At 40.3% G+C, this 24,844-nt stretch overlaps 1 protein-coding gene and 1 non-coding gene across 6 annotated transcripts; both read left to right on the top strand.

Annotated features, from left to right (window-relative positions):
* Window positions 1-766: 766 nt before the first annotated feature.
* Window positions 767-24,681, top strand: MTFR1 (mitochondrial fission regulator 1). 5 transcript variants are annotated; one of them, XM_063169574.1, is made up of 8 exons: window positions 767-797; window positions 7,044-7,186; window positions 10,384-10,482; window positions 15,613-15,731; window positions 18,911-19,152; window positions 20,894-21,155; window positions 21,257-21,425; window positions 23,030-24,681. In XM_063169574.1, the coding sequence occupies exons 2-8, from the start codon at window positions 7,121-7,123 to the stop codon at window positions 23,087-23,089; spliced, it is 1,017 nt and encodes a 338-aa protein (XP_063025644.1). In that variant the 5' UTR covers window positions 767-797; window positions 7,044-7,120; the 3' UTR covers window positions 23,090-24,681. The 5 variants fall into 5 exon arrangements, with proteins under 5 accessions (XP_063025644.1, XP_063025627.1, XP_063025654.1 ...); XM_063169557.1 differs by having other exon boundaries at window positions 785-826; XM_063169584.1 differs by lacking the exon at window positions 767-797 and adding an exon at window positions 1,023-1,129.
* Window positions 12,965-13,037, top strand: TRNAV-AAC (transfer RNA valine (anticodon AAC)). The gene has a single exon. It is a non-coding gene; the product is annotated as a tRNA-Val (tRNA).
* Window positions 24,682-24,844: the final 163 nt, after the last annotated feature.

Here is a 24,844-nt window from a genome sequence, read left to right on the forward strand (position 1 = left end):
TAGCGCTACCCCGGCGGTGACAGGGCAGGGCCGCTGCCCTTCCCCATCGCCTCAGAATGAGGGAATCAGCGAGGCTGGAAAGGACCTATGAGGCCATCGAGTCCGACCTGTGGCCGAGTACCACCCTGTCACCTGAACCGGGGCACTGAGTGCCACATCCAGCCTTTCTTCAATACCTCTGGGCACGGTGACTCCACTGCCTCCAAGGGCAGCCCATAGCACCATTTAATCACCTATCTTGTGAACAAATTCCTCCTGACGTCCAACCTGAACCTCCTCCGGCACAGCCTGAAGCCGTGTCCTTTATCCCGTTCGCTAATTGCGTGAGGGATGAGACCTACCCACATAGGGCAGCCTGAGCCTCCCCCGGCACAGCCTGAAGCCGTGTCCTTTATCCCGTTCGCTAATTGCCAGAGGACGAGATCAACCCCCACAGGGCAGCCTGAACCTCCCCCGGCACAGCCTGAAGCCGTGTCCTCTATCCCGTTCACTGGCTGCCGGGGAGACGAGACCGACCCCCACGAGGCAGCGGGACCAAGAGCATCCGGCCTGGCTGAGCTCCCGGTGTCCCGCCCCTATTGGCGGGTCCCGCTCACGTGACAGCGCAGGGGGCGGGGCGGGGCGGCTCCCCCTCCCGCTGCCGGCTCGGCGCCTGCCGGGTAGCGCCTCACCCCCGCTGCGCGCGCCACGTCCCGCCTCCCGCGCCCGCCGCCGGGCCCGCGATTGGCCGGGGCGGCGCCGAGCCGGCCGCCGATTGGCTGCCGGGGCAGGGTCGCGAGCGGCCGCGCGAGCAGCGGGTGAGGCAGCGCGTCGGCCGCGGCGGCGGGTGAGGCGAGGGGGGGCGGCGGCGGCAGCAGCGGTAGTGGCGGCAGCCGCGGCTGCGGCCGGGATTCTCCCCTTCCCTTTGGGCAGCCCCTTCCTCCCTCCCTCCTGAGCAGCCCCTTCCTTCCCCCCGGGCAGCCCGTCTTGGCGCGGCCGATCCCGGACGAGGGGCGGTGCGTGAGGGGAAGCTCGCCTGGAAACCACGTACAGGCCGCTCGGGGCGGCCCCGCCGTCCCCGGGCAGGGCAGGTGCCGGCAGGAGCGTGGAAGCGCCTCGGGGTGCTGGGCCGAAGCTTTTGTTCGTGCAGGTGAACTGCTGTGATGAGAAGGTGACAGGTCACGGGGAATAGTGTAAATACAAGATCATGTGGAGATAATATGGGGAGTTCTTTAAGGGCGTTTTAAAATAGAGAGTTGGCGTATAAGAGGAAAAATGAACCCTAAGGGGCATGGTGGTTTAATTTCTCTTTTCTGTAAACTTACACTGCTTGCTGTGTGCACCTTTAGTGATACTGCTGCCGTGCTCATGTTCTTCTGTAGCGGTCATAAATAAGTAACTTGCTGGGTGCGTGTTTTCCTTTTGTTTAACGAGCTGTTGAAATTCCAAATATTGAGGCTGAGTAGGGTTTGAATGCTGAAATCAATCGTAGTGCATTGATCTCTGCCTGACAGCGTCAGCAGTACTTCATTAATATTAACGTGCTGTCCTCAGAGTGCTCTGCAGCTCTTGTGAAGGCAAGACTTAAAAAGATTAAATGAATAGGAATTATGTCTTCTGATCCCCACTGGCTTTTACCTAGGTGATTAAAATGAGTCAGTCGAATCATGTGCACATCGGGTCTAAAAGTTCTGGTTACTTGTTGCTGAATGCAGATATGTGCTTTGTAGGGGTCACTAGGTAGAACATGGTTGCTGTGTGTAGGAGCGCAGCATTGTTACACAGAGAGATATCTGGGGAGAATATTGGACATTTTAAATGCTTTTTTCAGACAAGCACGCCGTTTTGCTTGTAAGACTTACCTGCTGCTGTCTCTCAAAGCTGTAGCAGAAAGCTGACATTCTCAGCAGCTGGTGGGGAGGTCTGTCTGTCTCTCTGTCCGGCAGGGGAGTGCAGGTGTTTGGTAGTCTCTGTCACATAATACCTTGTGGTCTGGAGGTGTTGAAGGTTTCACTTACCTCTCAATGGTATCACTGTGCACTGTGCAGGTATAATCGTTGCTGAGCAAAGGCTTTTGATTAAACTAGTGCTGAAACTTGGATTTTTTTTCTCTGTCCTAAGTTGACAAGATTGGATAGCATGAATGAAATCTGATTAATAGGGTTTTGCACGATCAGGTAAATATGACAAGGCTATATTTTTAACAAAGCTTTAGCAACTTCTGTTGCAAGTATGTATGATTTTCAATTCCTGCTTTAAATTTCATACCAGTACTAGCTTAGATTGTCCCTGTAGCATTTACTGACTTTTATCTCTCCATATCTTTCCAAACAGGTGTTTCTTTTAGTACTGGGCTGCTCCATTACTTGTAGCTTCCACACCAAAAAACAGACTCCTGTTTCTGGCTTATGACCTCTGCCAAATGCATATTTACTTTGCCTGAAGCTGGTGTGTGTCAGTTTGGGCCAGAGTCTGGTCCTTTATCCAGAGATTCTCCTGCCCATTTGGCTGTTGTGATAATGGGGTGTTTCTGCTTTATCTTCCTTTATTACTTTTTAAAAAATGTTTCCTTATTAGATGGACTTGAGTCTTAGCCTAAAAGACTGGGGAGATATGCTTGCCCTAGTTCTTGCTTAAATAAGGAGGAGCCTTGTCTTTTTGCATTTTGTTTTTTATGCGGCTGGTATTCCTTTGAACCTATGCTTCTTTAAAATTTTTAAACTTCTTAAAGTTATGCCTTTTGAATTTAGAGACTACACCTTTCATTTTTCAGATTTCATACCTTTGTTTATTCTCTGTTGAGGCTAATCTGCTCCATCAATCCCATTAAGTCATTCTCTTTTATGTTTGTATGGACCTTAAGTGAATGAGAGAAACCTTCAGTAAAAAGAATATGAATATTATATTTCTTTTAAAGAGCAGGAACTCATGCTCTGAAGGGCACCTGAATAAATACAACATTGCAAAAACTCATAGAAGAATTTCAATTTGAAAGCAGTTGCATCTGATTTTCTTTTAATCTTTCATTTGTAGGACTCACTAAAAAGTCTGTCAAAGGGCTTCTATTCATATTTACTGGATATTATACCTTATGTGTAGAGATTCCAGAGCTTTGATATTTTTTTAATGAGCTTTTTGTCATTTATCGGGGGTATTATCTCTCAGCTTTGTTGACTTGCTATTTGATATGAGAGTAGGGAACAGAGCCTGCAAAAGTGGTTGGGATAAGTTAGGACAGACAAGCTTCAGGGGGCTTGGAAATGTTGACCCCCTCATTTCTAAACCAAGGAATTCCTCCATAATTCCATATCAGTAAGGAAGTTCTTCAGCATTTCTAATTTCTGGGTTTCATTTCCATGAAATTCCAACCCCTTCATGCTTTATGCAGTGAAATGTAATTCTTTGTGTTACAGCTCCTTGGTGATCTTGTCTGTGAGTGCTGCTCATCCTTGTAATGGTTTGCTGAGGCAGAGCAGAAGGACCATACTTATGGCAATATTACTATCCCTCAGGGCTCTTCATTGTAGTAATTGAGTTATGGAAATTTTTGGGGAATTAAACTGTTTTTACTGTAGGTAGCAGCAAGAAGAGAGAAGATAAATAAAGGTCAATATTTTAAAAGAGGTATTACTCTTTTTACTAAAAGCCATAAAGATTTCACTTCTGCCTCTGAAAATGGCATGTATACAGGGCATGAGAGGTGAATTTGCTAATGATTTCATTCTTGCTGTCCAGCAGTTTCTTTTGGAATGAACCCTGTCTGTTCTTGGCACACAAACCAATTGTGAAATAGTTGAGTTTTGTGAAGAAAGGTATAGTGCAACATAGTCTGAAAGAAATAAGTATGAAGTTTGCCTGGTGGTAATTCTGTGAACTCATAATCTGATAAAAATACACTGAGAAGCATTTTTCATTTAGATAACAGTTTAACTGGGGGTTGTCCAAACCTGGTGGTTTTCCTTAGAGCCACAAACTAAGGAAGCCAGTCCAGGAACTGGGTACTACTCTGTGCTCTTACAGATTGATTTCAGTCACTTTCTTCTGCAAGCACACACAGGTCATTGAAAAGAGCAAGATGTTAATGACCCGAGTCTCAAATACTTGAAGTATTTAGCCTACAGAGGAAACAATAACTTACAAAGTGAACTATAAATACTCGTTTTACTGAAGTAGTTGTTCTGTTGAATGAATGCCCTTTGTGTTCAGTCATCAAAGCCTTGGAAGCTGGAATTATAAAGGGTCACCTTAATGTTTTAGGGCAGGATAAGTGTTTTGGACCATTTCCAATGCTTTGTGTCATCATGCTCCTTCTTTTATTCCTGGGGTTTTGAATCCCATTGACCAAGTTTCTGAAATTAATTATCAGTATTTCAAGAATTGCTTTGACAAGTATCTGAACTTTGCGAGGTGAAATTCACCAGATACTGTTGGCCTGGATGCTTATAACTTCTCAGCACTGTCTGTATTCTGTGCTAGCACCTGTCTGTCTTCCCTGCCCCTGTCAGGTGAAAACACTGAACACATTCTGACTGTCCAAACCACACACTGCTCTCTTTCCTGCTGCATCAGGGTTGTCTCTCTTGCCTCTTACTGCTAATACATGTAGGACTGTTTTATGCCTGTGAGATGGAACCCATTGTGTAGCTTGCCTTTTTTAGCTTACTACTTCATATTTACACTATTCTGTCATGCTCATGTTGTGCTACTTTTTTTCTACATCTGGTTTTGTGCTTTTAATTGGTTATCTTGTCAGTTTTTGTTGTTCTTTTACCTGTTTGCCTTTAGGTTTCTAAATTCTTGGAAACTTTCTAGACCTGCTCTGATTTCTTTGGAGGAAGTTCTGACACTCACTTTTCACCTCTGTCCAGATTGCCTTTATTGTTAGACTTGGACCTCTCATTTAATCAGGAATAAAAACATAGTTTTCTTCTCTGCCTGGAAGAAAACACGACTCTCACTTCTTTTAAACCTAGGAGCTGGCTGAGAGACCAGTGCATCAGCATACAGTCTTTCCTTTTAGTCCTATCACTTGCCTTTGTCAGCCAGCCCTGTCTTTGCAGTTGCTCAGCAAAACTATTACAGGTTTTGTGCTTTTTTGTACCCTAACTTTTCCTTTTGTTTGAATTTGTCTTGATGCAGCTTACTTTTTTTCCTCCTTTGATTTCCACACTGCTTGTTGAACAAGTCTGGACTTTGGAATGAGGTGGAGTAGATCACGTGTAATCACACCTTTGGAACAGGTTTCCCCCTTTAAAGGAGCATTCCTCTCTTTTGTGTCACTGCATGCTACAGTGGCAGCTAGGATGCCAAATCCAGTGTGGGGCATTGTATCAGTGAGATCCAGGGTCCATACAGTGGGCTGTGTAAGGGAGGAATAACAGATGCGTAAAGGAATAACAGATCAAGTAGATGGTGATGCTACTCTAATAGACTTCTCAAGCATTCTATAAAGAAGTCTATGACTTATTTATTTACTGTGAATGAGTGTAACTTGTATTCATGGCTGTTTGGTAGCTAGCCCATTATTCTGCCCTATTGTTTTTCCTATAACAGTTGTCATTTTCATTCTAATCTCCTAATATAAATTAATAGTTTCTTCTAAGCTTAGTCACAAACAAAAGAAAATCCTATGATGATGAGAAGCTAATATCAACTGTCTTTTAAGGCTGTCTAAAAAAAGATAACTGTAAGATTGTACTGTTTCTGCCAAGTTTCCACAAGAGGTACATTATTACTAAGGAACTGTAAACTGTTGAAAACAATTAGTAATGGAAACAATGATGGTTTAACTGTAGGGCTTGTTTGGCTTCTCCAAACAGCAGAGCTTTTCCATCTCTTGACTTTCCATCTTCCCAAGTGCCAGTTCCTTGCTGCTGCATTGCTTTAGTCATCCCTGTCTGTATATAGAGTGGCTACAGCAACACCATTGTTCATACTACAAATACGTTGCTCGGGGTGGATCAACAGAGTGCTGTTTCCAGCCTGCTGCACAAAAGAAATGTAAACCCAAATCTGTGGCTTCCTTTCCTGGTTTTGGTGGCATACACTTCTCAGTGGTGTCCACATTATGGCTGGTGTAGAATGCAGTTAAAGAAAAGGTACACTATTTTTGCTAGAGGAGCAATAAAACCATCTTGAGTCAGGTGAATGGAAGTGTATATAAACAAAAATTGAAATCTGCCTAATCTTATAAACTGCTTGAATATTTTCATGTCCTACATCTACAGTATTTAATGTAATTTTCCTGCATTAGTCATTTTTCCATGTTTCCTTTCTCTCCTTAGTTGTAGGAAAAAGGAAGGAACAACAAAGCTGTCAGAGAATGTGAGTCAGGAGAGGTGATCAGCTTTCTGCAGTCTGTTCCTGCATAGAAATGAGTTTAGAAATGAGTGTGGCACTTCAGTCTCAGTGCTAATCCCCATCTGCAGGCGTTCCATAGGGCTCGATGCTCACTTAGAGTTGTTGAACGGCATCATCTGTCCGAGCTCAAGTGAGCAGTCATTTCCACAACTTTTTAATTGTTAACTTTACAACAGCTTAGATTTCTTTCCAGTACCTGAAGGGGACTACAAGAGAGCTAGAGAGGGACTTTTTGCAAGGGCACGTAGTGACAGGACAGGGGCAGTAGCTTTCAACTGAGAGAGGATAGGTTTGGGTTAGATATGATAAATACCACCATGAAGGTGCTGATGCACAGAAACAGGTTGTTGAAAAAAATTGTGGATGCCCCATTCCTGGAAGTTTTCATGGCCAGGTTGGATGAGGCCCTGTGCAAACCTGATGGTGGAAGGTGCTCCTGCAGATGGCAGGAGGGTTGGAACTGGGTGACTTTGAGCTCCCTTCCAACTCAGACAATTCTATGAGTCTATAAAAATAACACTACTAAAAAGTCATTGTTACCTGTATTAAGTAGATGCCTTCTGAGCACCTTTGTTTTACAGTACAAGGTATTGGTGTCATCTAATATGTCCTTTATCTAAAAATTGGTTTTTTAGGAATCTAGCAGTTTACTTCTGTACATGTTCCACAACATGCATCTAAAATTCTTATGTGTCTCATTTCAGAACTACTATGGAACCTTGGCAGCCTTGTAGATTTGGAAGGCTTAAATCCAAGTTCGGAAAGGCCTTTTCCAGTCCTGATGATTTGCTGGCTGAAGCGCTTAATTAGGATGGCTTTTGAACAAATTGGATTGAACATGGAATCAGTAAGTGTTTCAAACTTCCTTTATGTCTTCAGAAAATAAGGTATAGAAAGCACTTCATGTGGTTTAGTTTGTGCTTATCTAGAAGAACGCTTTAGGTACACTCAATACTGGGATGATTCTGCATTGCTGAGAAGTCATCAAGTTTATGACTTGAGCACTGAAATAGTGAGTAATAAATGTGTTAAAAGTACTACGCAGTTCCTTGTGGTTCCAATAAACTGTTTACTTTTTAAACATTGCTGTTCATGCTGGACTTCCGTGTGTGTTTTGAAGCTGAAGGAGAATTCCATCTTATTTCTAACAGTGATTCAAAAAATAATCTTATTGCTTGTTCTTACCTTGGAGATACAAAAGCCCCATGAAACTGAGGTGATTATACTTGTGCTACATTTTCCTCTTCTGTGCTATAGTTACCTCTTGTGGAGGTGTAACAGTACATGAGAGCAGCACAGCTGTGTTCTTTGCTGGGTAAACAGAGGAACAGGCCAGCATAGCTCTCCTCTCGGAGAATTCTATATAGAGAGTTTTCTTTGAATGCTTAGCAGAGAGAGACAGAGAACTGCTGCACATCAGCTGCTCTGTCACTGACCTTTAGGAAGCTATTTTGAGTACAAATGTTGACCTCAGTGTAGTAATCCCTGTAAGTTTTTGAAATATTTTAATGGGGAAATCCTTAACAGCTATGTGCAGTACTAAGTCAGTGTTATTGTGTCTCTGTATTTATCAGTCTTGGGAATCTATGGAGACCAAATTGTTTATACAGTGTTAATGAAGATTGACATCAAGTATTTTAGGATTTTATTTGAATTTTGATCTGAGATTTCATGTAACTTTGAAAATTCAAAGATTGAGAATGTATTGCATTATAACAGTAGTAATTCAGCAATTTCAGCCTAAACAGGGAGAAGTTTTTAGTCTTTTTCTCCCCATTCTCTGCTTGTATGAAGCTTGTGACAGTGCAGTTACATTTCCAAATGTCCCAGTGAAGCACTGATGCAATAGCAGTGTATGACTAAGTAGCATTTTGCAGACTTGCTCAGCCAGTGCTTCAAGTCAACAAGAAGTTGTGTGAACTTGGTTGGAGCAGTGCTGAGACCTCAGCTCAGCTGAGCAGGGAACTGATTTTACTTGAATCCCTTGTAAATCCCCATTTTGCCTGCAGTGTCCTGACAATAATGTCCTGGTGTACCTTGTGGTACCAAAACTGAGTCACTCAGCATTTTGGTGCAGCAAACCACAGTTGTTGAAGAGCCCCAAGGGCATTTGGAAATCAAATATTTTTGACTGCTCGTCAGCAGCTTGGCTGTGGTCTGAGCAATATCCAAACAAGTTTTGCTGCTTTTTTAAAAGGCATTGCATTGTGTTGGTAATCGAGCATGTAGTCTAGACTGTCTTGCTGTTGTGGAAGTACTTCTGCAACTTATTAAACCTTCCTTTGACTGGCATTATTTGTTCCAGTGCCCCATCACTTTGAGTCTTTTGCCAATGGTTCTGCTTTGATCAGAATTAGTTGAGAATAATGAGACTGTATTACTGTGGTGCTGTTTGTCAGTGACTTGTTCTTGAAGGCCACTGAGCTACCTGCTGTTTGCTCAGACGTGTAAACAAGCAGGTGATAGGCACAAATGTGAGGTCTTGGTTGAGGCAACCAAAATGCAGCATCAATAGACTACTCTGCGTTGAAAAATTTGTGTTCAGCTTAGCAGTGTATTAAGCAAGAGAATGGGTTTTTTTTATAGAATGGAAAAAAAATTAGATCTGAGTGGATTCGTGGCGAAGTTGCAGCTCTGTTGTGAGGATGTAGCATATGTGCAGTGCACGTTTATTTTGTCAAAATTTTTACATTCCAGTAAAGCCAGAGGAAGGAAGGATAGAAGTTAGAAATAGGCCTGTTTGTGTGAAGTTTGTGAAATAATCTGGGGATCAATACCATGGAACATAAACTTTCCTTTTTAATAGAACCTTCAACATCTACAAGTAGTGAAGTGATCTTTGCTTAGTGTATTAAAATATTCAGCTGTGTGTTATGCAACTCCCACAGCACCACTACAGTCATCATACAAACAATATTGCCATTGCCAATCAAAATAGCCTGGATTTTTCCTATTTTCTTTCTATTACCAGGATGTCAAGTTTGCTTGAAGCTATGATATTTGAAAAACTAAAGTCTGACTAGTAAATTCATATTTACAGCCATAATTAAACATTGGCCAAGTTTTTAAAATTACCATCCAATGTTCTAATTGTTTACTAACAATGTACCCTGTGTTAGTGTCTTCTCATTATTTTTTTTCTCTTTTGCATTGTTTTTGTTGCCTTTGCCTGTGCTGAAATCTTTCCTACTTCTCTCCAGGGTGTTTGCTTCTGTTCTGGCTCATTTTGTAGTATTCTCCTAGGATTAAACTCCCATTTTATTTCCTTTGTAAAGCTGTTGTAAATACTAAATACAACAAAAAGAAGCAAATTAAATCCCTGTTGAAACAACATAGAAAAAACATAAATTGAAATAGAAGCAGTTATGATGAAGCCTGGTGTGTTGAGCTGCTGTGGGCAGTTTTCTCTAGAAAGTTCCTTTCTTACAACAATTTTGTCTTATTTTCTGCATTTTACTTTCCTTTGCTCCTTAATTTCACAGTTACATTTTCATATTTATTGTAGCTGATACTTACTTTGACTAAGAAGGGTAGACACTATTCCTGTTAGAAGAGCTCTTAATTAAAAAAGAAAAAAAATATTTTGAGAAACAAAGAACTATGTGACTTCAAGGATTTTTAATGATGGAGCGGCTTTTCTTGAAACTCTATAAAAAGAGGTGTCCCTGAATGTAGGTTCTTTATTGTCTCAGAAATTTGAATATTGTGTTTTTGAAGGTACTTTCAGCTCCTGAAGTCTTCTGCATTACCTGATTTACTGTTTTGGCTTTAGGCTTAATCCAGGTCGAGGCTGTCTCGACCTTAAGCAGCCCAGGCTGTACTGTGCTGATGATGTGTAATGTGTTTGTGCCAGTTTGGGGATAGAATGTAAGGAGTTCACTGGGACAGAATTCAGTGTATAAACATTATATCCTACTCCAGCATGACAGAAATTACTAAATATGTTTAGCAAAAGCATGGTATGGAAGAATTAGGGAGAGCTATTACAATATGATGCAAAACTCAATTCCCTTATCAACTGGCTTCTCTCTTTTTCCCATGCAGGTGCTTTGGTCAAGCAAGCCTTATGGTTCATCTCGAAGTATTGTAAGAAAAATTGGTACTAACCTCTCTCTTATACAGTGTCCAAGAGTTCACTTTCAGGTAGGTGTTCTCAGCAGTTCACAATCTGTTTCTCACTAAGCTGATAAAGGGATTTGCTCATGACTAGAAGGTTTGTAAAAGTAGAATATGATAAACTAGATATAGGAGAATTACTTAACTTCTCTCTGCTTCCAGTTCAGATTTTTTTAAAATAAGAAAGTTGAAAAAAAATTCATAAAAGAGAAAAATGATTGAAACTTATTTATATAAACAGTACTTATAAGCTAGGCTTAAGAGGCATGTAAAGATGAACAGTATTAAAAATACTTGGGAAAATAAACAACTTTATCAGAAATCAAAAAAATTAGTTACAAGAGAACATGAGTACCCTGTTTTCTTTTGTTTAAAATAGAAGGCTAGCACTGTGTAGGTGAAAGGGTAGGGTAAAGAGCAAGTGTAAAAGCTTAAGGAGGAGAAAAGCCATGCTTTCTATAATGAGTCTTTCAGGAACAGATGGGAAAGTGGAAGCTGTTACACAGAATCTGTTCAACTCTGGTGTTAGGGGTAGGGGGTGGGTATAGAATTGGAGAAATTTAGTGTTTGAAATTCAAGCTGAGAGAGGAATGGTCCGTGGGCTGAGCAAGGGTGGGGAGTGTAAAGATGAATGGAGGGAATCAGCTGCCACACTTAACATATAGTAATTTCCACAGTGCTAAATTTTTCAATGTTTAAATTAATTTCTGTATCATAAATGAAATGTATGAACAATATTTAGACTTGAAATTACAGTAGATAGTTCAGATTACCATAGAAGCCTTATTGGTGTGATAGTAAAAGCCATACTATCATTTTGCCTCTCTTAAAAAATTACATTGAGAAATGGGACAGCCATCTCACATTTCTAGTGGCTTGATGGAAAAAAAAAGGAATGTGGAGTTTTGTGCAGGTGAGGACAACAAATGGCATGCTGGATTAAACTTTTGAATGTATAATTAGTGTGTGTTTTGCCAGCAAGAAGGCTCCCTGTGCCTCAGATTTAAAAGGTAGTAAAGTCCTCCTCTGTGTCTGATTTTCTGTGCTGTAAAGGCCATACAGGGGAAGATGATGCTCATTTGCAGATAGTTAGCCTAATACTGACTTCTCTTAATATATTGTACATAAAAGAAGACATTTCTGGTTTATATTCTTGAAAGGGATGGTCAGATATATTTGAGGAATCTGTTCCTGATTATTTTTAGTACTTAAGCAAATAAATAAATAAATACATAAATATGTTTTTGTCTGAATTCTTTTAAAATAAGTATAATATTTGACTTTTTAGTCCTCTTAAAGAGACATTCATTCAGCTTTGTGTGTACACTAAGTATAAGCATTCACTGACTATGAAATGAAAGGAAAGGATCCTGAAAACAGAAGTACAGTTGTAAGGTTTGATTTAATTAAAAATAGGAATTCCAAAATTTGAGCCTTGAAACACATTAAAATACATATGGTTTGCGTGGACTCTACTTTAATATATGAAGTGCTGAACATGTTAAATGTGATGCTAACATCTGCTCTTTGTGTCTTTATCTCAGCATTAAGATTCTATGGTGAGGTTCAATACTGATCTCGATCGTTTTCGTGCTGTTGCAACTGACACTTTCCTATAGCTGTCTCTTCCTCTTTCTTTCTTGCCAGCTTTAGCTCTATTATGAAAGGACCATGAGCTGAACCTTGCTGTAAGTGATTCTGTTTAAACAAACAAATCAAATCTTGCTTGCATCATCTGAGGGTGCATGTATGGAATCAATGTTTCTAACCCCAGAGCATCAGGCTTTTCACAGGTCTGCATTTTCCTTATGATAAATGGATGAGACTCATTGAAAGAATATCTCTAATGTCCATACTTACCTTCTAGCATGCTTTTGTTCAGCTAGTCTGAAAAAAAATAGTAGCCAAACATTTTGATGTTTGAAGTCTACTGACTGTGGATCTTGCATAGTCAACATTTAAATTAACTGCTTAATACTAAAATGCAGCTTACATATTCAGTAAGAACTGAGAGAGCTTATGTACCTTATGCACTCTATATGGCACAAACAAATGAAAATAGTTCACATGGATCTTTTGTGTGTCAATTTTTTTAGATTTATATGTAGTATTTAGGAGAAAATAAAATTATACTTGCCAGTATAGCCTAAGTAGATTCAACCAAACCTACAGTAGTGTCTCTCAAGATAGCATCCTTTAACTACAGCATTTCTGTTTTAGTCTCATGCTTCTCCTGTTTGATGGATACCTGATAACTCAGTGGAAGTCTGCTAATAAATTGGTGTACATGTTACAAACATCTGAATTTACTGGGCTAATTTGAAAAATCACAGCAAGTTTGTCTTACCTGAAGTGTTTCCAAATGTTTAATACATACTTGTATTAGTAATTGGGAAGAAGAGGTTATTATTCTGTTGTGTATAAAAGTGTATTAACATCTCCGTTGTGCTTGGCACTTTGTGCAGTGAGCAGCGAGCAGGGAGCGTGCCCCACGGCGGCGCTGAGCAGCGTTTCCGTAGTGTAGTGGTTATCACGTTCGCCTAACACGCGAAAGGTCCCCGGTTCGAAACCGGGCGGAAACACTGGCGAGGCTGACTCTCCTGGGGGGAGATGGTTCTTTATGTGTCCCAGAGCAGTACAGTGTGTGTAGTCCTCAGAAAGCCGTGATGGGTCTGCAGCCCTCAGAGTGTCTACATGCACACGAAGATAGGCAGAAAGCCTGGGAAAGAACAAGAGGGGAAAGCAACTACACAGTTTCCAGAGAAAGAAACTGGGTCTGATCTCTATTTTCAGTACTCTGTTCTCTGTTTTAGGTGCTGGCAGAGCAGTTGTTCAGGTTTTTTTCTGCTGGAATTGACTGGAGGAATAGGGTAGTCACAGAGGTGTTCATAGGCAGGTGAAGGTTTTGAGAGATGGGTGTTGGCTTTTCACCTTCAAATTACACTAAAAATCTTGCATTAACTTGAAATTCAAATTCCACTGCTGGGGAGGGCTTTGTTGTTTTTAGGGATAGAGAAAAGAAACATCTGTATATGGGGTAACAGGCAGATTCTGTTTACATACAAATATGAATTAAAATTAAGAAGAAACTTGTATCACAATATAACAGAAGGCTTACTACTAAATCTTGGATTAGAAGTTATTTATCTATGCAGGAATTCTGGCAGTGATAGATATATTCTTTACTGTTGATTTAGAAAATTATTTTTGATTCAAGTATGTGTAGTATCTTTATTTAAAAGTGGCTTCAATCTTCTAATGGTAATATTACTGCCAGAAAAATCTGTACCACCTACAAAAAGTGGCTCGTGTATTATGGATCTTTTAAAATTGCCATCAGCATTAATACAAATGCTGTGGTCTTGAAAATTTCTATTCATTTTTAAAAAGAAAAATGCCAAGGAAACCTCAAACAGCAAAAATCCTAACATGCAATATAGTATTCTCTAGACTGCTTTAAAGAGAGGCAGACTGTAATGGTATTAGGCACAACTGTTAATGTGATAAACATATTACCATCTGTGCTGATGCTACCTGGAAAAAACCCTGTTGTTTCCAAATGATCTGATGGTGCCAATATGCACTCCTGGGAGCTGTGATAAAGACTCTCATACAAGTGAGAGTGTGAGGTGAAGGCAACTAATCTCAATTTCTAAGGCTGTTTTCAGCAACTCCCAGGGAAACAAAACACCCCAAGCCCACAACTTCTCTCTTCCTGAGACTTCTGTATCAGAGGCTGCTACTAAAATATGTGTGGATGTTCTTCTGAAGTGGTTTCAGCTCATCCAGGCTGCAGTCCTACTGTGATAGGTCTGCTACAATTTCAGATTAATGCTAACATTTCATAGTAGTTGGCTCTTACAGAGTGGGGTCGCCTTGAAAACTCATCTCAGTGGTGATGGTCTGGGTGCAGGCTGCCCTTGCAGACTGGCACCTACTGCCACCATCTTTGTCAGTGTTCCACCTCCTTGGCCACTGCTGGCACAGGCAGCGCTTGATCACCTGCAGCAACTCGTGCAGATTTGGCTGTGGGCTTGTTTGTAGTGTTGGGTTAACAGCTGGACTCAATGGTTTTAGAGGGCTTTTCCCACCTTAAGGATCTGTGATTCTGTGGAATACAAGCAAAGCTGGGGCATATATGCATTGGAGATATGGAACTCAAGGGGAAAGACTGAGCAGAACAAATTACTGAAAGTTGTTTCAGTAGTTTTTATCTGCTGAGATACTGATCCCAGGCTGCTGAGGAGTCCAGTGACTCTGAACACATTCCCTCTTCTGACCTGGGGAAGCAGCCAGTATTTCAAAATAGATTTTAAACCATTTTGTTGAGTTGTGACTGTGGAGTGAGTATTGATGGTCAAAACAATTTTTCAAATCACCATTCAGGTCACTTAACTGGAAATTGAAGAAAGGTTCCAGACTCTGAAACGTTGCTCACCTTTGGCTTCAGACAGCTGTAAAGCTAATGGCCAGAACCATGCTGGAAAATGGTCCATTTGTTTGGCATGTTGTAAATAAGATTGTTAGCACGTAATGTATAATGTTATGATTGCATCCTGCCTCTCACTCACAGTCTTTGTGATTACTGAGCTGGTAGAATTGGCTTTTTGCCTGGTTTTGGGGTTGCTTTGATTGTTTGCTTTTTCCCCTGTGCAATGTACATACTTCTTGTACAGAAGTTGTAGGGAAAGGGAAACTTTGGCAGAATTTCACTTTAAAAGTAATACTCAATTGGAGCAAAATACTTAAGAAGTATTGGCAGTCTTGATGTCTTTATTAACTACTAGTCATTAATATAATTTAAAAACATACTATTTGAGTTAGTATAGAAAACTATGAGAATGTTGATGTTTGTTTGTCTTAAAGGTAATAATTTGCATTGGATTTTTAGTATTCATTAGCATCATGTGACGTGTATGTAGTTAGCCATGAACTTCTATGAAGTGTTCAGCAGAATAGATTGAATAGTTTGAAGTCAATGAAATTATTCTGGACTGAGCACAGGACAGAAATAAGTGTTTCAAGTCTACAGATGTGTTTTGTGCATGTGTCTGTTGATAGTTACATGTAGCCTCAGTAGAAGTATTGGGTAACATAAATGTGACTTGGGCTGAAAGTATTGACTCTAAAACCTTCAATCTTGCCTTTAAAATCTAGCTCATTTCTCAAGTCGCGGAAGGAAACACTCCTGCTCACCTCAGAGAAGATGCAGTGGCCTCTTTTGCTGATGTGGGATGGATTGCTGAAGAAGAAGGTGAAGTCTCTACAAGGCTCAGGTATGTTTCCAGAATCTTCTCTCTGGACTTCTTAACTGAGAGAAAGAAACTTCTGTCTACTGAGACTCTACTGTGCATTACAAATTAACAGAGAGCACTTGAATGCTGGGAGAAGAGACAGAGGTAGGGTCTGGAAAAGAAGTAGTAGAGGTTAGACTAACAGGATTACAAAACCAAGACTTGTTGGAAGACATACAGGAGATTGACATTATATAAGCAAGACTCTGGATTTTATTTATTGATGGATTGCAAAGAACTGCACACAATAGCTTCAAGCAATGAAAATGTCTGCAGTGCTATGACAAAATTGCTAGTGATTCTCCAGTTCTCCTGAGATTGTCATTACCATGGGGCAGTAAACTGTACAGCTTCTCATTAGCAGCAATGGTCATTCTGGCAATCCAGTAATTGGCATTTTGTTTTTCACCTTTCTGGTTAAGGCTCTGCAGTCTGCTGAGTACAGTGATAAAATTGTGGTTTGTGTTTCACATCTTTAATCTTCATAACAAAAACTGGCAGGGAAGCATGTAATCACCTATGTCCAGTTGGACCAAGGGTTCTACACAGCTCTGTCACTACATGAAACAGTTTGGCTGAAGGGATGAAGTTCTCTATTCCATCCTACTCAGGTTGCTGTTCAGACTGTGCAGAAACAAAAGTACAGTACTGTAGTGCAAAGGAGATTTTTCTTCTAAACAAACTAATCTGTCAGAGAAGGGCACAGATTGTTGGCTTCAGAGATTACAGGAGGATACTGTTCTTAATTTGAAAGCACAGGTTTGAAAATAGGTTAGTAATGACCTAGATGCCCTCCAACATGACTTGTTACAGTGAAGCTTTGCATAACAAACATTCTGGCACCGCCACATTAATTTCACAAACCCAGAGGGGAGTCACAGAAATCAGCACTTGCTTGGGAAACACTGTTCCTGAGTTCAAGTACAGGCTTGAACTGTAAAGCTCTTACATTTAATGGAGACAACAGGGAGAATGGTCTTTGGTGCTTCAAAGAACCTATTGTGAAAGATGTAGGACTGCATTTTTGCTAAAATGTCTGCATGGGAAGGGGGAGCAGGGACAGATGGATGTGGGATGGGACTAAAATAATCCTGCAGATACATAGTGACCTTAAGGCAGACAGCTTATGATGGAGCACAGGAAGTGAATTACTTAGCAAATATGACTGTTTCAGTGTGCACAGTTTATTACGTCTGTGCACGGTATTAGGGGAGCTGGTATGCATTAGGTGTTTTCCAGGCATTTGAAATTCTCTGTTTCAACAGGATCACATAGGTGTTACTGTTCAATATTTATCCACTGTAAAATTTAGTAAACAGTCTTGCAGACATAGTTTTTTTTTTTTTTTCTGCAAATACAGTTTTATACAGGAACCAACTAAATGACAAATAATTTTTCGTCTACCCCTAGTCAGAGTAATAGTGACAACTCAGGCATAATATTTTTCCATAGTGTTAGATTCCAGGCAAGACATCTCTATTACTGCTCTGAGCAGAAAATACCCTTTGTTGTTTAGCTATTCCTCTCCTTTAAAGAATTTCTGGCAGGCAGGTTTTAAGGAGTGAAATGACCGCTGGCTCCTTTCACCTTACTTTGGGCGAGCAGGGAGGTGGCTGCTGTAGGAGGTATCCTGTTCTCAGCTTGAATTGCTCTCTGTTTGTGTCTAGATAACACCACCTAAATTTCAGCATCCATGATAATATTCAATTCTTCTTGATCAAATTTTGGCAAGTTGTGCTGATGTTTTTTGTCAGTGTCATAGAGGACTTAAATGTGTATCTAATCTTGGTTTGATGTGGTCAGAGCACAGGGCTTGTTCTAGCCTTAAATCTTGGCTCTTGCATAAGGTCTGGCACAGCTGCATTTCTAACCTGATGAGCACCCACAGCAGCCCAATCCACTCATCCAGAGTGATGGGGCACTTGGGCTGGGTTAGCCTGGAGCCATTCTGCCCATTTCAGAAAGTCCTTTTACCAGGCCCTATTCTCACTCTCCTGTTTAAATAAACAATGGAATCCTGGCATGCCTGAGAAGTTTGGGGATTGACATCAAGGAGGATTGAGGAGTTAAGTATGTGGCTGCATCTTGTGTTTTAGAGTTTATGATGATTTGTTGTCATCAATCCTTATCAGTTCTACTTACAGAATCATAGAACAGCTTGCATTGGAAGGGGCCTTTAAAAGCCATCTAGTCCAAGCCCCCTGCAGTGAGCAGGGACATCTTTAACTGGATCAGGTTCCTCGGATTCTTGAGATAAACAGTTTTAAAGTGCTGGTGTCTTTGTAAGGGCTTATTGGACTTGTTTGAGCAGATGCTCAATAATGCCTCAGTGTTTAACATGGCTTGAGCTTTGGTGGGTATTAAGGGAAGGCAACAGAATTACATTTTCTTGTGAGAAGCAGAGGGAAGGTCATGGACTCTTTAAAAAACTTTATGGAAATTTTCTTCTCTATTTCTAATTATTGTGTTAGAAAACTTGATATGAGACCCTCTCCCATCAACTGGCAAGCAGTCTCTGCATCGCTAAGGTGTTTTGTGCACTCCGTATTTCCCAGTGCTGCTAAAATTGGATTTTTTTTTTAATTTTTTTAAAATTCAGAAATCCAAACAGTACAAAAAAATGTCCTGTGGAACCAAGAGACTCTTCTTTCTTCAAAGGAATCAACTGCAAATGGCTATTTGCTGCCCATGGGGAAAAGTGGTAGCATTTAAGGGAAGAAAAATCTTAATTCAAATGAGATATACAATAGGTTTGAGGCAGAGCAATAGTTGGGGATAAGAAGAAATGTATTCCTTTTTTCTTGCTGAAATATGAAATATACAATATATCTACGAAATATACAATATATGAAATATATAATAGGTTTGAGGCCGAGAAATAGAGTGGGATAAGAAGAAATGTATTCCTTTTTTCTTGCTGAAACCAAGGATTCTACAAAATGCTGTCTGGGAGAAGAGAAGCAGCACAGCTCATGATGCAAAGAGAAAGGATGTAAAGCTCTTATTTACCTTAAACTATTTAAGGTTTTGATGGAAGTGTTTGTACAGAAACAATTCTGAAGTCAGGTCTTCAACTTGTACCCCTGATTTATAAGTAAAGTTGTTTTAGTCTTTTATCTGTTTCAAAGCCCTTAAAACATGTTGTGATCTGTTTGTTACAGGTCAGAAGTTTGGTTAAAAACAACCCAGCCTCCCCCGGGCGAGGCACACCATTCCAGGAAGCCCCTAGTCAGACAAACGTCCTTGCAGAGCCCGGCGGGAGAGGAGCCGGTGCCCAGGGTTGCAGTGATGGCAAACGAAGAAGCAATGCAGAAGATCAGTGCCCTAGAAAATGAACTGGCCTCTTTAAGAGCACAGATAGCCAAAATTGTAACCTTGCAAGAACAGCAGAACTTGACAACAGGTATTAAATTTGCTGCACTCTTAGTAAAAATTACTTCATGATGTGTTCCTTTAATAATTACTACTGTGTTAATTCTTTTTTGTGAGATACTGCAACACCAAACACTTCTCCATATTGTTTTGGTTAGTTTGGCACAATAACCAAGGGGTACAGAGTAGGTCCTGAAGACAAATGACTTGCCAGATTTTCTGTATTTTTTTAGTATTCCTAAAGTCATCGTGTTTGTCTGTAAATCTGCCAGAGCTCTGAATCTGTGAATGAGTAAAGAAGTATTAAACAGCTTTCAGAGCAAAGCTCATGATAAACATGATGGCTTAAACCAAACTAAAAGAATGTAACTTAATTACTGACACTGAAGTCTTTCCATTCAATGAGGAAATAGGCTCTCTGGTATCATTAAGTATTCATACAAGATGCTAATTATGCTTTTGGAATATATAATATACATCTCAAGTAACAGAAAAGGCAATTAATTGTTTACTGCAATCATCTCTGGGACCAGACACATTGTCCATATGGAACCAAAAGTGGTGCACTGTTTCTGGTAGTAAACAGAATCATTCTTTTCCTGGGTTTCTTTCTCCTGTTTCCATCAACTCTGACTCCTTTCAGTTTAAGTCTTCAGAGATTAGCAGGAGAGGGCCCTTGTCTGCTGCAGATGACAGGCATTTGGTTGTCACTCTTTCCTAAGGTCACTTAACAAGTACAGCTTTGCCTATGTTTGTGTATGAAATCATATTGTGGTTTTTAAGATGCTCCTTTAGCTGTTAACTGATAGGAGTTCCTTCATTGTTCCTGAACTGCTAATATTCAAAACTATGAAATAGTTTTAAGGATCACCTGGTTTCACTCTTGAATTTTAATTATAGGGGGGAGGGTGGGTGCATTTGAAATAAGTATAAACTTTTTTGTTTTCCCCCTTTATCTCTATTTATCAGGAAAATTAAATTTTTATTTTATCATCTTTATCTCCCTCTTGTGGTAGAATGTGATAATGATGCTGTGTGTTTTCCTACAGATCTTCTGTTTTATTTCTATAAATATCTTTACATGCTTTATACTCCAAGCCTCAAAACTCTGGTTTGATCTGATTTTTCTTATTTTTTTAAGGTGCAATTAAACAGAGGTTTCTTCATTTATTTGTCAGGTTATTACTGTTACTGTATTTATAACACAAATTTTTACCTAAAGTATACATGGAACTCAAAATCAAGATTATTGTGAGAATCTCTATGAGTAGAAACAGATGAGTGGCTGGCCTAAAAATCCTCAACCTCGGGCAGCTGGAATAAGCTTCAATTTAGGCACTGTTTGAGCTGTGAAATTCACGTTGAAAAGTCTTGTATGGTAATTTCTTACTTGTGATGATAAGCAGGGACAAACACTGCTCCTGTGTCAGATGGTGACTGCCAGCTCAGTAGCTGCCTCTGAGAAGAAAGGGAAGTACTGGTAACATTAGGGGCAGAACATAACCAGAAGATGCCGTGGCATCTGTGCCACTGCAGTAAGGACACAGATGCACCTAGAATTGGGACTGGAATGTCAAAGGACACTTCTAACTTTCCAAGAAGGATTTTTTAGCTGAACCTGTTTACGTGGTTTAGGAATGAAGAAATTATAATCTAAAGGTGATAGAGGGGGCTCAATTAAAGATAATACAGTGATTTTCTTACCTGAGCATTTGTGACAGATGAAGGGCAGTCACAAGTAAACTGACTTGTGTTGCATGTTTTATTTGTAGTTGGGTCAAGTCCACTTGCTTCAGCTGCTGTCCCTGTTGCACCTCCATCACTGCCACCACCTCCTCCTCCTCCTCTGCCTCCACCCCCTCCCTCAAGTCTGGGTCAGAGTAAGTCTGCAATTGATCTCATTAAAGAGAGGAAAAACCAAAAAACGAACACTGGCCAGGATGTGGTGGAAAACGGGCCAAAGAAGCCTGAAGTACCAAACATGCTAGAAATCCTCAAAGACATGAACAGTGTGAAACTGCGCTCGGTGAAAAGGTAACAAATGTCCATGTACCAAGATTGGCATTCGTGATTTGGTTTTGTGACTCAAAACTATTTCAGGGTGAGACAGATACTGATACCATTTTCTTTCCTAGATCCTTAGAAGTTACAAAACCTAAAGTGTCTCAGCCTGCAGATCCTGCAACATTAATAGCAGAAGCTCTCAAAAAGAAATTTGCGTATCGATACCAAAATGAAAGCCAAGGTGAAACAGAAAAAGTGATTCCAAAGGCTGAAACAAAGACACAGACTGAGGTAGTGCTGGTGAGTATTTTGATTCTGAACACCTCCTTGAACTAAATTATAGTTGCGCAAACCAACCTACATTTTTCTGCTAACGTGTGTAGGTGTTACACAAGTTAGCATCTCGTTTGTTAGGTCCACAAAACCCTGAGAAGTACTGCTGATATGCCAGGACTTTTGGCAGTCAAATGTTTTTAGTGGCAAGTCTTATGATTGTGTACTGTCTTGGCCCTAGCTTTAAAAAGTCTTGTTACAATTTTGTAATTTTTTAAAACACAAATGTTTTCTCTTGCCACAGCATCTGATATTCAGAAAACCATTGCTAAGGGCTCACATGGAATCCAGTCTGAACTGAGTTGCCTGTTACTATCAACCTTAACCATTCAGCTGGTGCAGGTGAAACTTTGAAGCAAGATCCTGAAACAGATCAGACATTCCTAGGAATTTGGAAAATTAATTGTTCCAAATGTCTGCTGGATCTTGGTTCTTGGGTATAGGGAGCTTCTTCTAATAATTGGAAATGCTGAGCATATGAAAGCAGTTTCTTTATAGTGTGAGAATGTTAAAATGAAACTGTATTTGAAGTCCACCTCCTGGCACAAGTTATTAATGGCTTCTAGTTTATTTCAGATGGATTTGAATTTGGTTTGTTTTTTAAGTAGTGAACATTCAAAATACAAGTCTCTATCAATGTACATGTAAAAACCAGCCTGGTATAGATCAGTTTTGTGTGTCAGCAATCCTTGAAGCTTTATGCTGTGGAACCAGAGAAGAAGAGTAAAGAGGGTTTTTTTTTTTCATTTGTGCAATAAAAAAAATGCACATGAAAGTCCAAAAGCTGGTTCTGCTCTGAATTAAGTTTTAAGGAAAATAACATTTTATTGCCACAAATCTCAGGACTTTTGAGTACTACAGCTAATTTATGTTGACTTACTTGCCTTTTGGCCTGTACTGGTTTATTGCTGTAATGTTCAGGCTGTTCTTCTCAAATAAAAGGCTAGATGTTTCCCAAGAATTAATCACATTTCCTCAGCATCTCTGGTGTGTTAAGGAGAACACAAGTTGGCAATATTTATCCAGACAGGGTTTTTTCGTGATTTTCTGTTTTTGAAATTTACAATCCATCTTTTGATATAAAGGACCATCAAGTCCTCAAGAGCTAAGGAAACAAGATTTTCATTAAATGATAGAATGTTGCTCCATAACGAGCTAATAAACTCTGTCCATCAGTTACTTACCAGTATCTAACTTTGTTAGATCAGACTTGTATGACAGTTTTGAAAGGGACTTGCACAGAAACACAGGGTAGAGTAGGAGCAGAAGCACTGTTAAACTGCTGCTGGAGCACTTGGTTGTCAAGGTGTAGGGACAGCTGTGTCCATCTCATTTACTGTGCTGGAGCAAACTGCCTCCAGCCCTGCTCCAGCAGGTCGCTGCCTCCCTCCTCTGAGCAATTTCAGCTGTTGCTAACACAAGTTTCCCCTTGCTTTGTGACATCCACATGCAGAGAAGCAGGTGATAAAGGAAATTATTTCTGTCCAGGTTCTGCTTTTACTACTTGGATGGATAGTTCAACAAGGGGTCTGTTGAAAGAAATCTGAACATGTTTCTGGTTTTCTTTCCAGTTTGGACCACACATGCTGAAGTCTACAGGAAAGATGAAGACTTTAATTGAAAAATCTTAGTGTCAAAGATTATTCTGCAAAAGACTGTTAAGCTGCTTTGTATAAAATATTTTATGTTGCAAATAGCACTAGTACTGAGAGGTCTCTTTTCTTACAGCCCAGAAAGATCTAATGTGAAGTGCAGAAACAAGGCACTAAACATGTTTGTATGTAGGTGATTTATCAAGGGAATAAATTGGACCATTATACTCAGGTATTAATTTTGTATTCAGGCTTGGCTTTCCACTCAGATTTAGGTGATGGATTTAATTCATGAACACTAAGTTATACATACAACATTTTTTGTGCATAACTGACCAGCTTAAAAATTTGTGTACATGTTAATAATGACGGTGATACATCCTTAAGTTAATATCAGTTTTATGGGAGCTCTACCTATAATTTGCACTACAGTGTGTAATTTTGTACTGAAATCTTCATGTTGAAGTCTTTCTTTTAAACTTAACTGTAGCAAATTTTTAGCCCAAAGAAAACCTGAAGGCACTCTGATTTTTACTGACACAAAGTGAAAACTTGAACCTGCTGCAGAGGTCCTAAATTAAAAAAAAATCCTGAATTATACATAGTAGTACATTTTTGTGCAGGGTTTTTTGTTTGTTTCACCTCAGCTTGCAAGGGTAAGGGAGTAAAACCTGCTTGCATCATCCTGTGGCCATTATAAAGAGAAAAATCATGCTGTGGGAGCCTCTGTCAGAAGGTAGTCAAGGGAATTTGAAATAGGCAGTAAATAGCAGCAGATTAAAATAACAAAGAGTAGATGTTAGTTGGCATAAAGTGCTGTAGGTAAGAAAACAAAGGTGCAAAGTACTGTGGGGTGCAAGTTGCCAAAAGCAGCTCATCTGTGCTGCTCTAGGAGATGCTCATGGACACCTTCTGCCCAGCTTGGCTCCCTGGATACGTTTCTGGCAGATGGGGCCTGCACAAACCCTCGTAGCCCCATTTGCAGGGAAGAGATGGGATAAGCTGTTGCCCATGGCCAGTTTTCCAGGGGAAGCCCTTCCGATGCAGCAGCTGCTTCCTGCCACACCTGTACCAACCACCTGAGCTCGTGCTCTCCACAGGTGTAGAGTAAGTACAAGTCAGGGTGAAAAAGCTGTTCAGGAACCAAGAGCTGCAGCTGAGGTGCACCCTGAAGCACAGCCACGGTTTGCTGTGACCATGGATGAGCATTGAAAACGCTGAGCTTGGCTATTTTTGGTGCTCTAAGCTGATCCCAGCTATTGGGACAAATACAACTGCCTCTGGGAGCTTCTGTTTGCCAGGAAAAGACAAAAGCAGCACTTTTTAAATAAAGACAGCTGAATGGCTCTGACAAGGTTACTGAAGATGGGCAGGCTTTGCTGCTTATAACTGGAATGTAGGGTGTACATGGAGGAGCTTTGTTTTCTGGTGTGGAACTTGAAATGGTATTAATATGTACGCAGTGTAACTTCCTTCAAAAGTGCTCTGCCATCAGTCCTACTGATTGGCCACTCAATCCTTCAGTTCTTTTAAGTGCCTTTAAAATACCTTTGTGAAAGTTACCTTTGGTTTTAAGTTTTGTATTATATGCTCTATTGCCACTATATAAAATTAAAAGCAGATAAAATAAAGACGCCATATTTGATTTGTGGTACTCTACAAATGATAGCAGCCACAAAAATGGAAGTTTCCATTCTGTTACAGTGACTATAAATCAGTGTAGTGACAATCTCCTTGTAGTGCTCCTCCAGGGCTGGTTTGCTTACCTTGCTGTGCAGCAGGAGTAACAGGAGG

The sequence above is a fragment of the Melospiza melodia genome, chromosome 1 (genome assembly GCF_035770615.1).
Source record: "Melospiza melodia melodia isolate bMelMel2 chromosome 1, bMelMel2.pri, whole genome shotgun sequence".
NCBI classification, from domain to species: Eukaryota; Metazoa; Chordata; class Aves; order Passeriformes; family Passerellidae; genus Melospiza; species Melospiza melodia.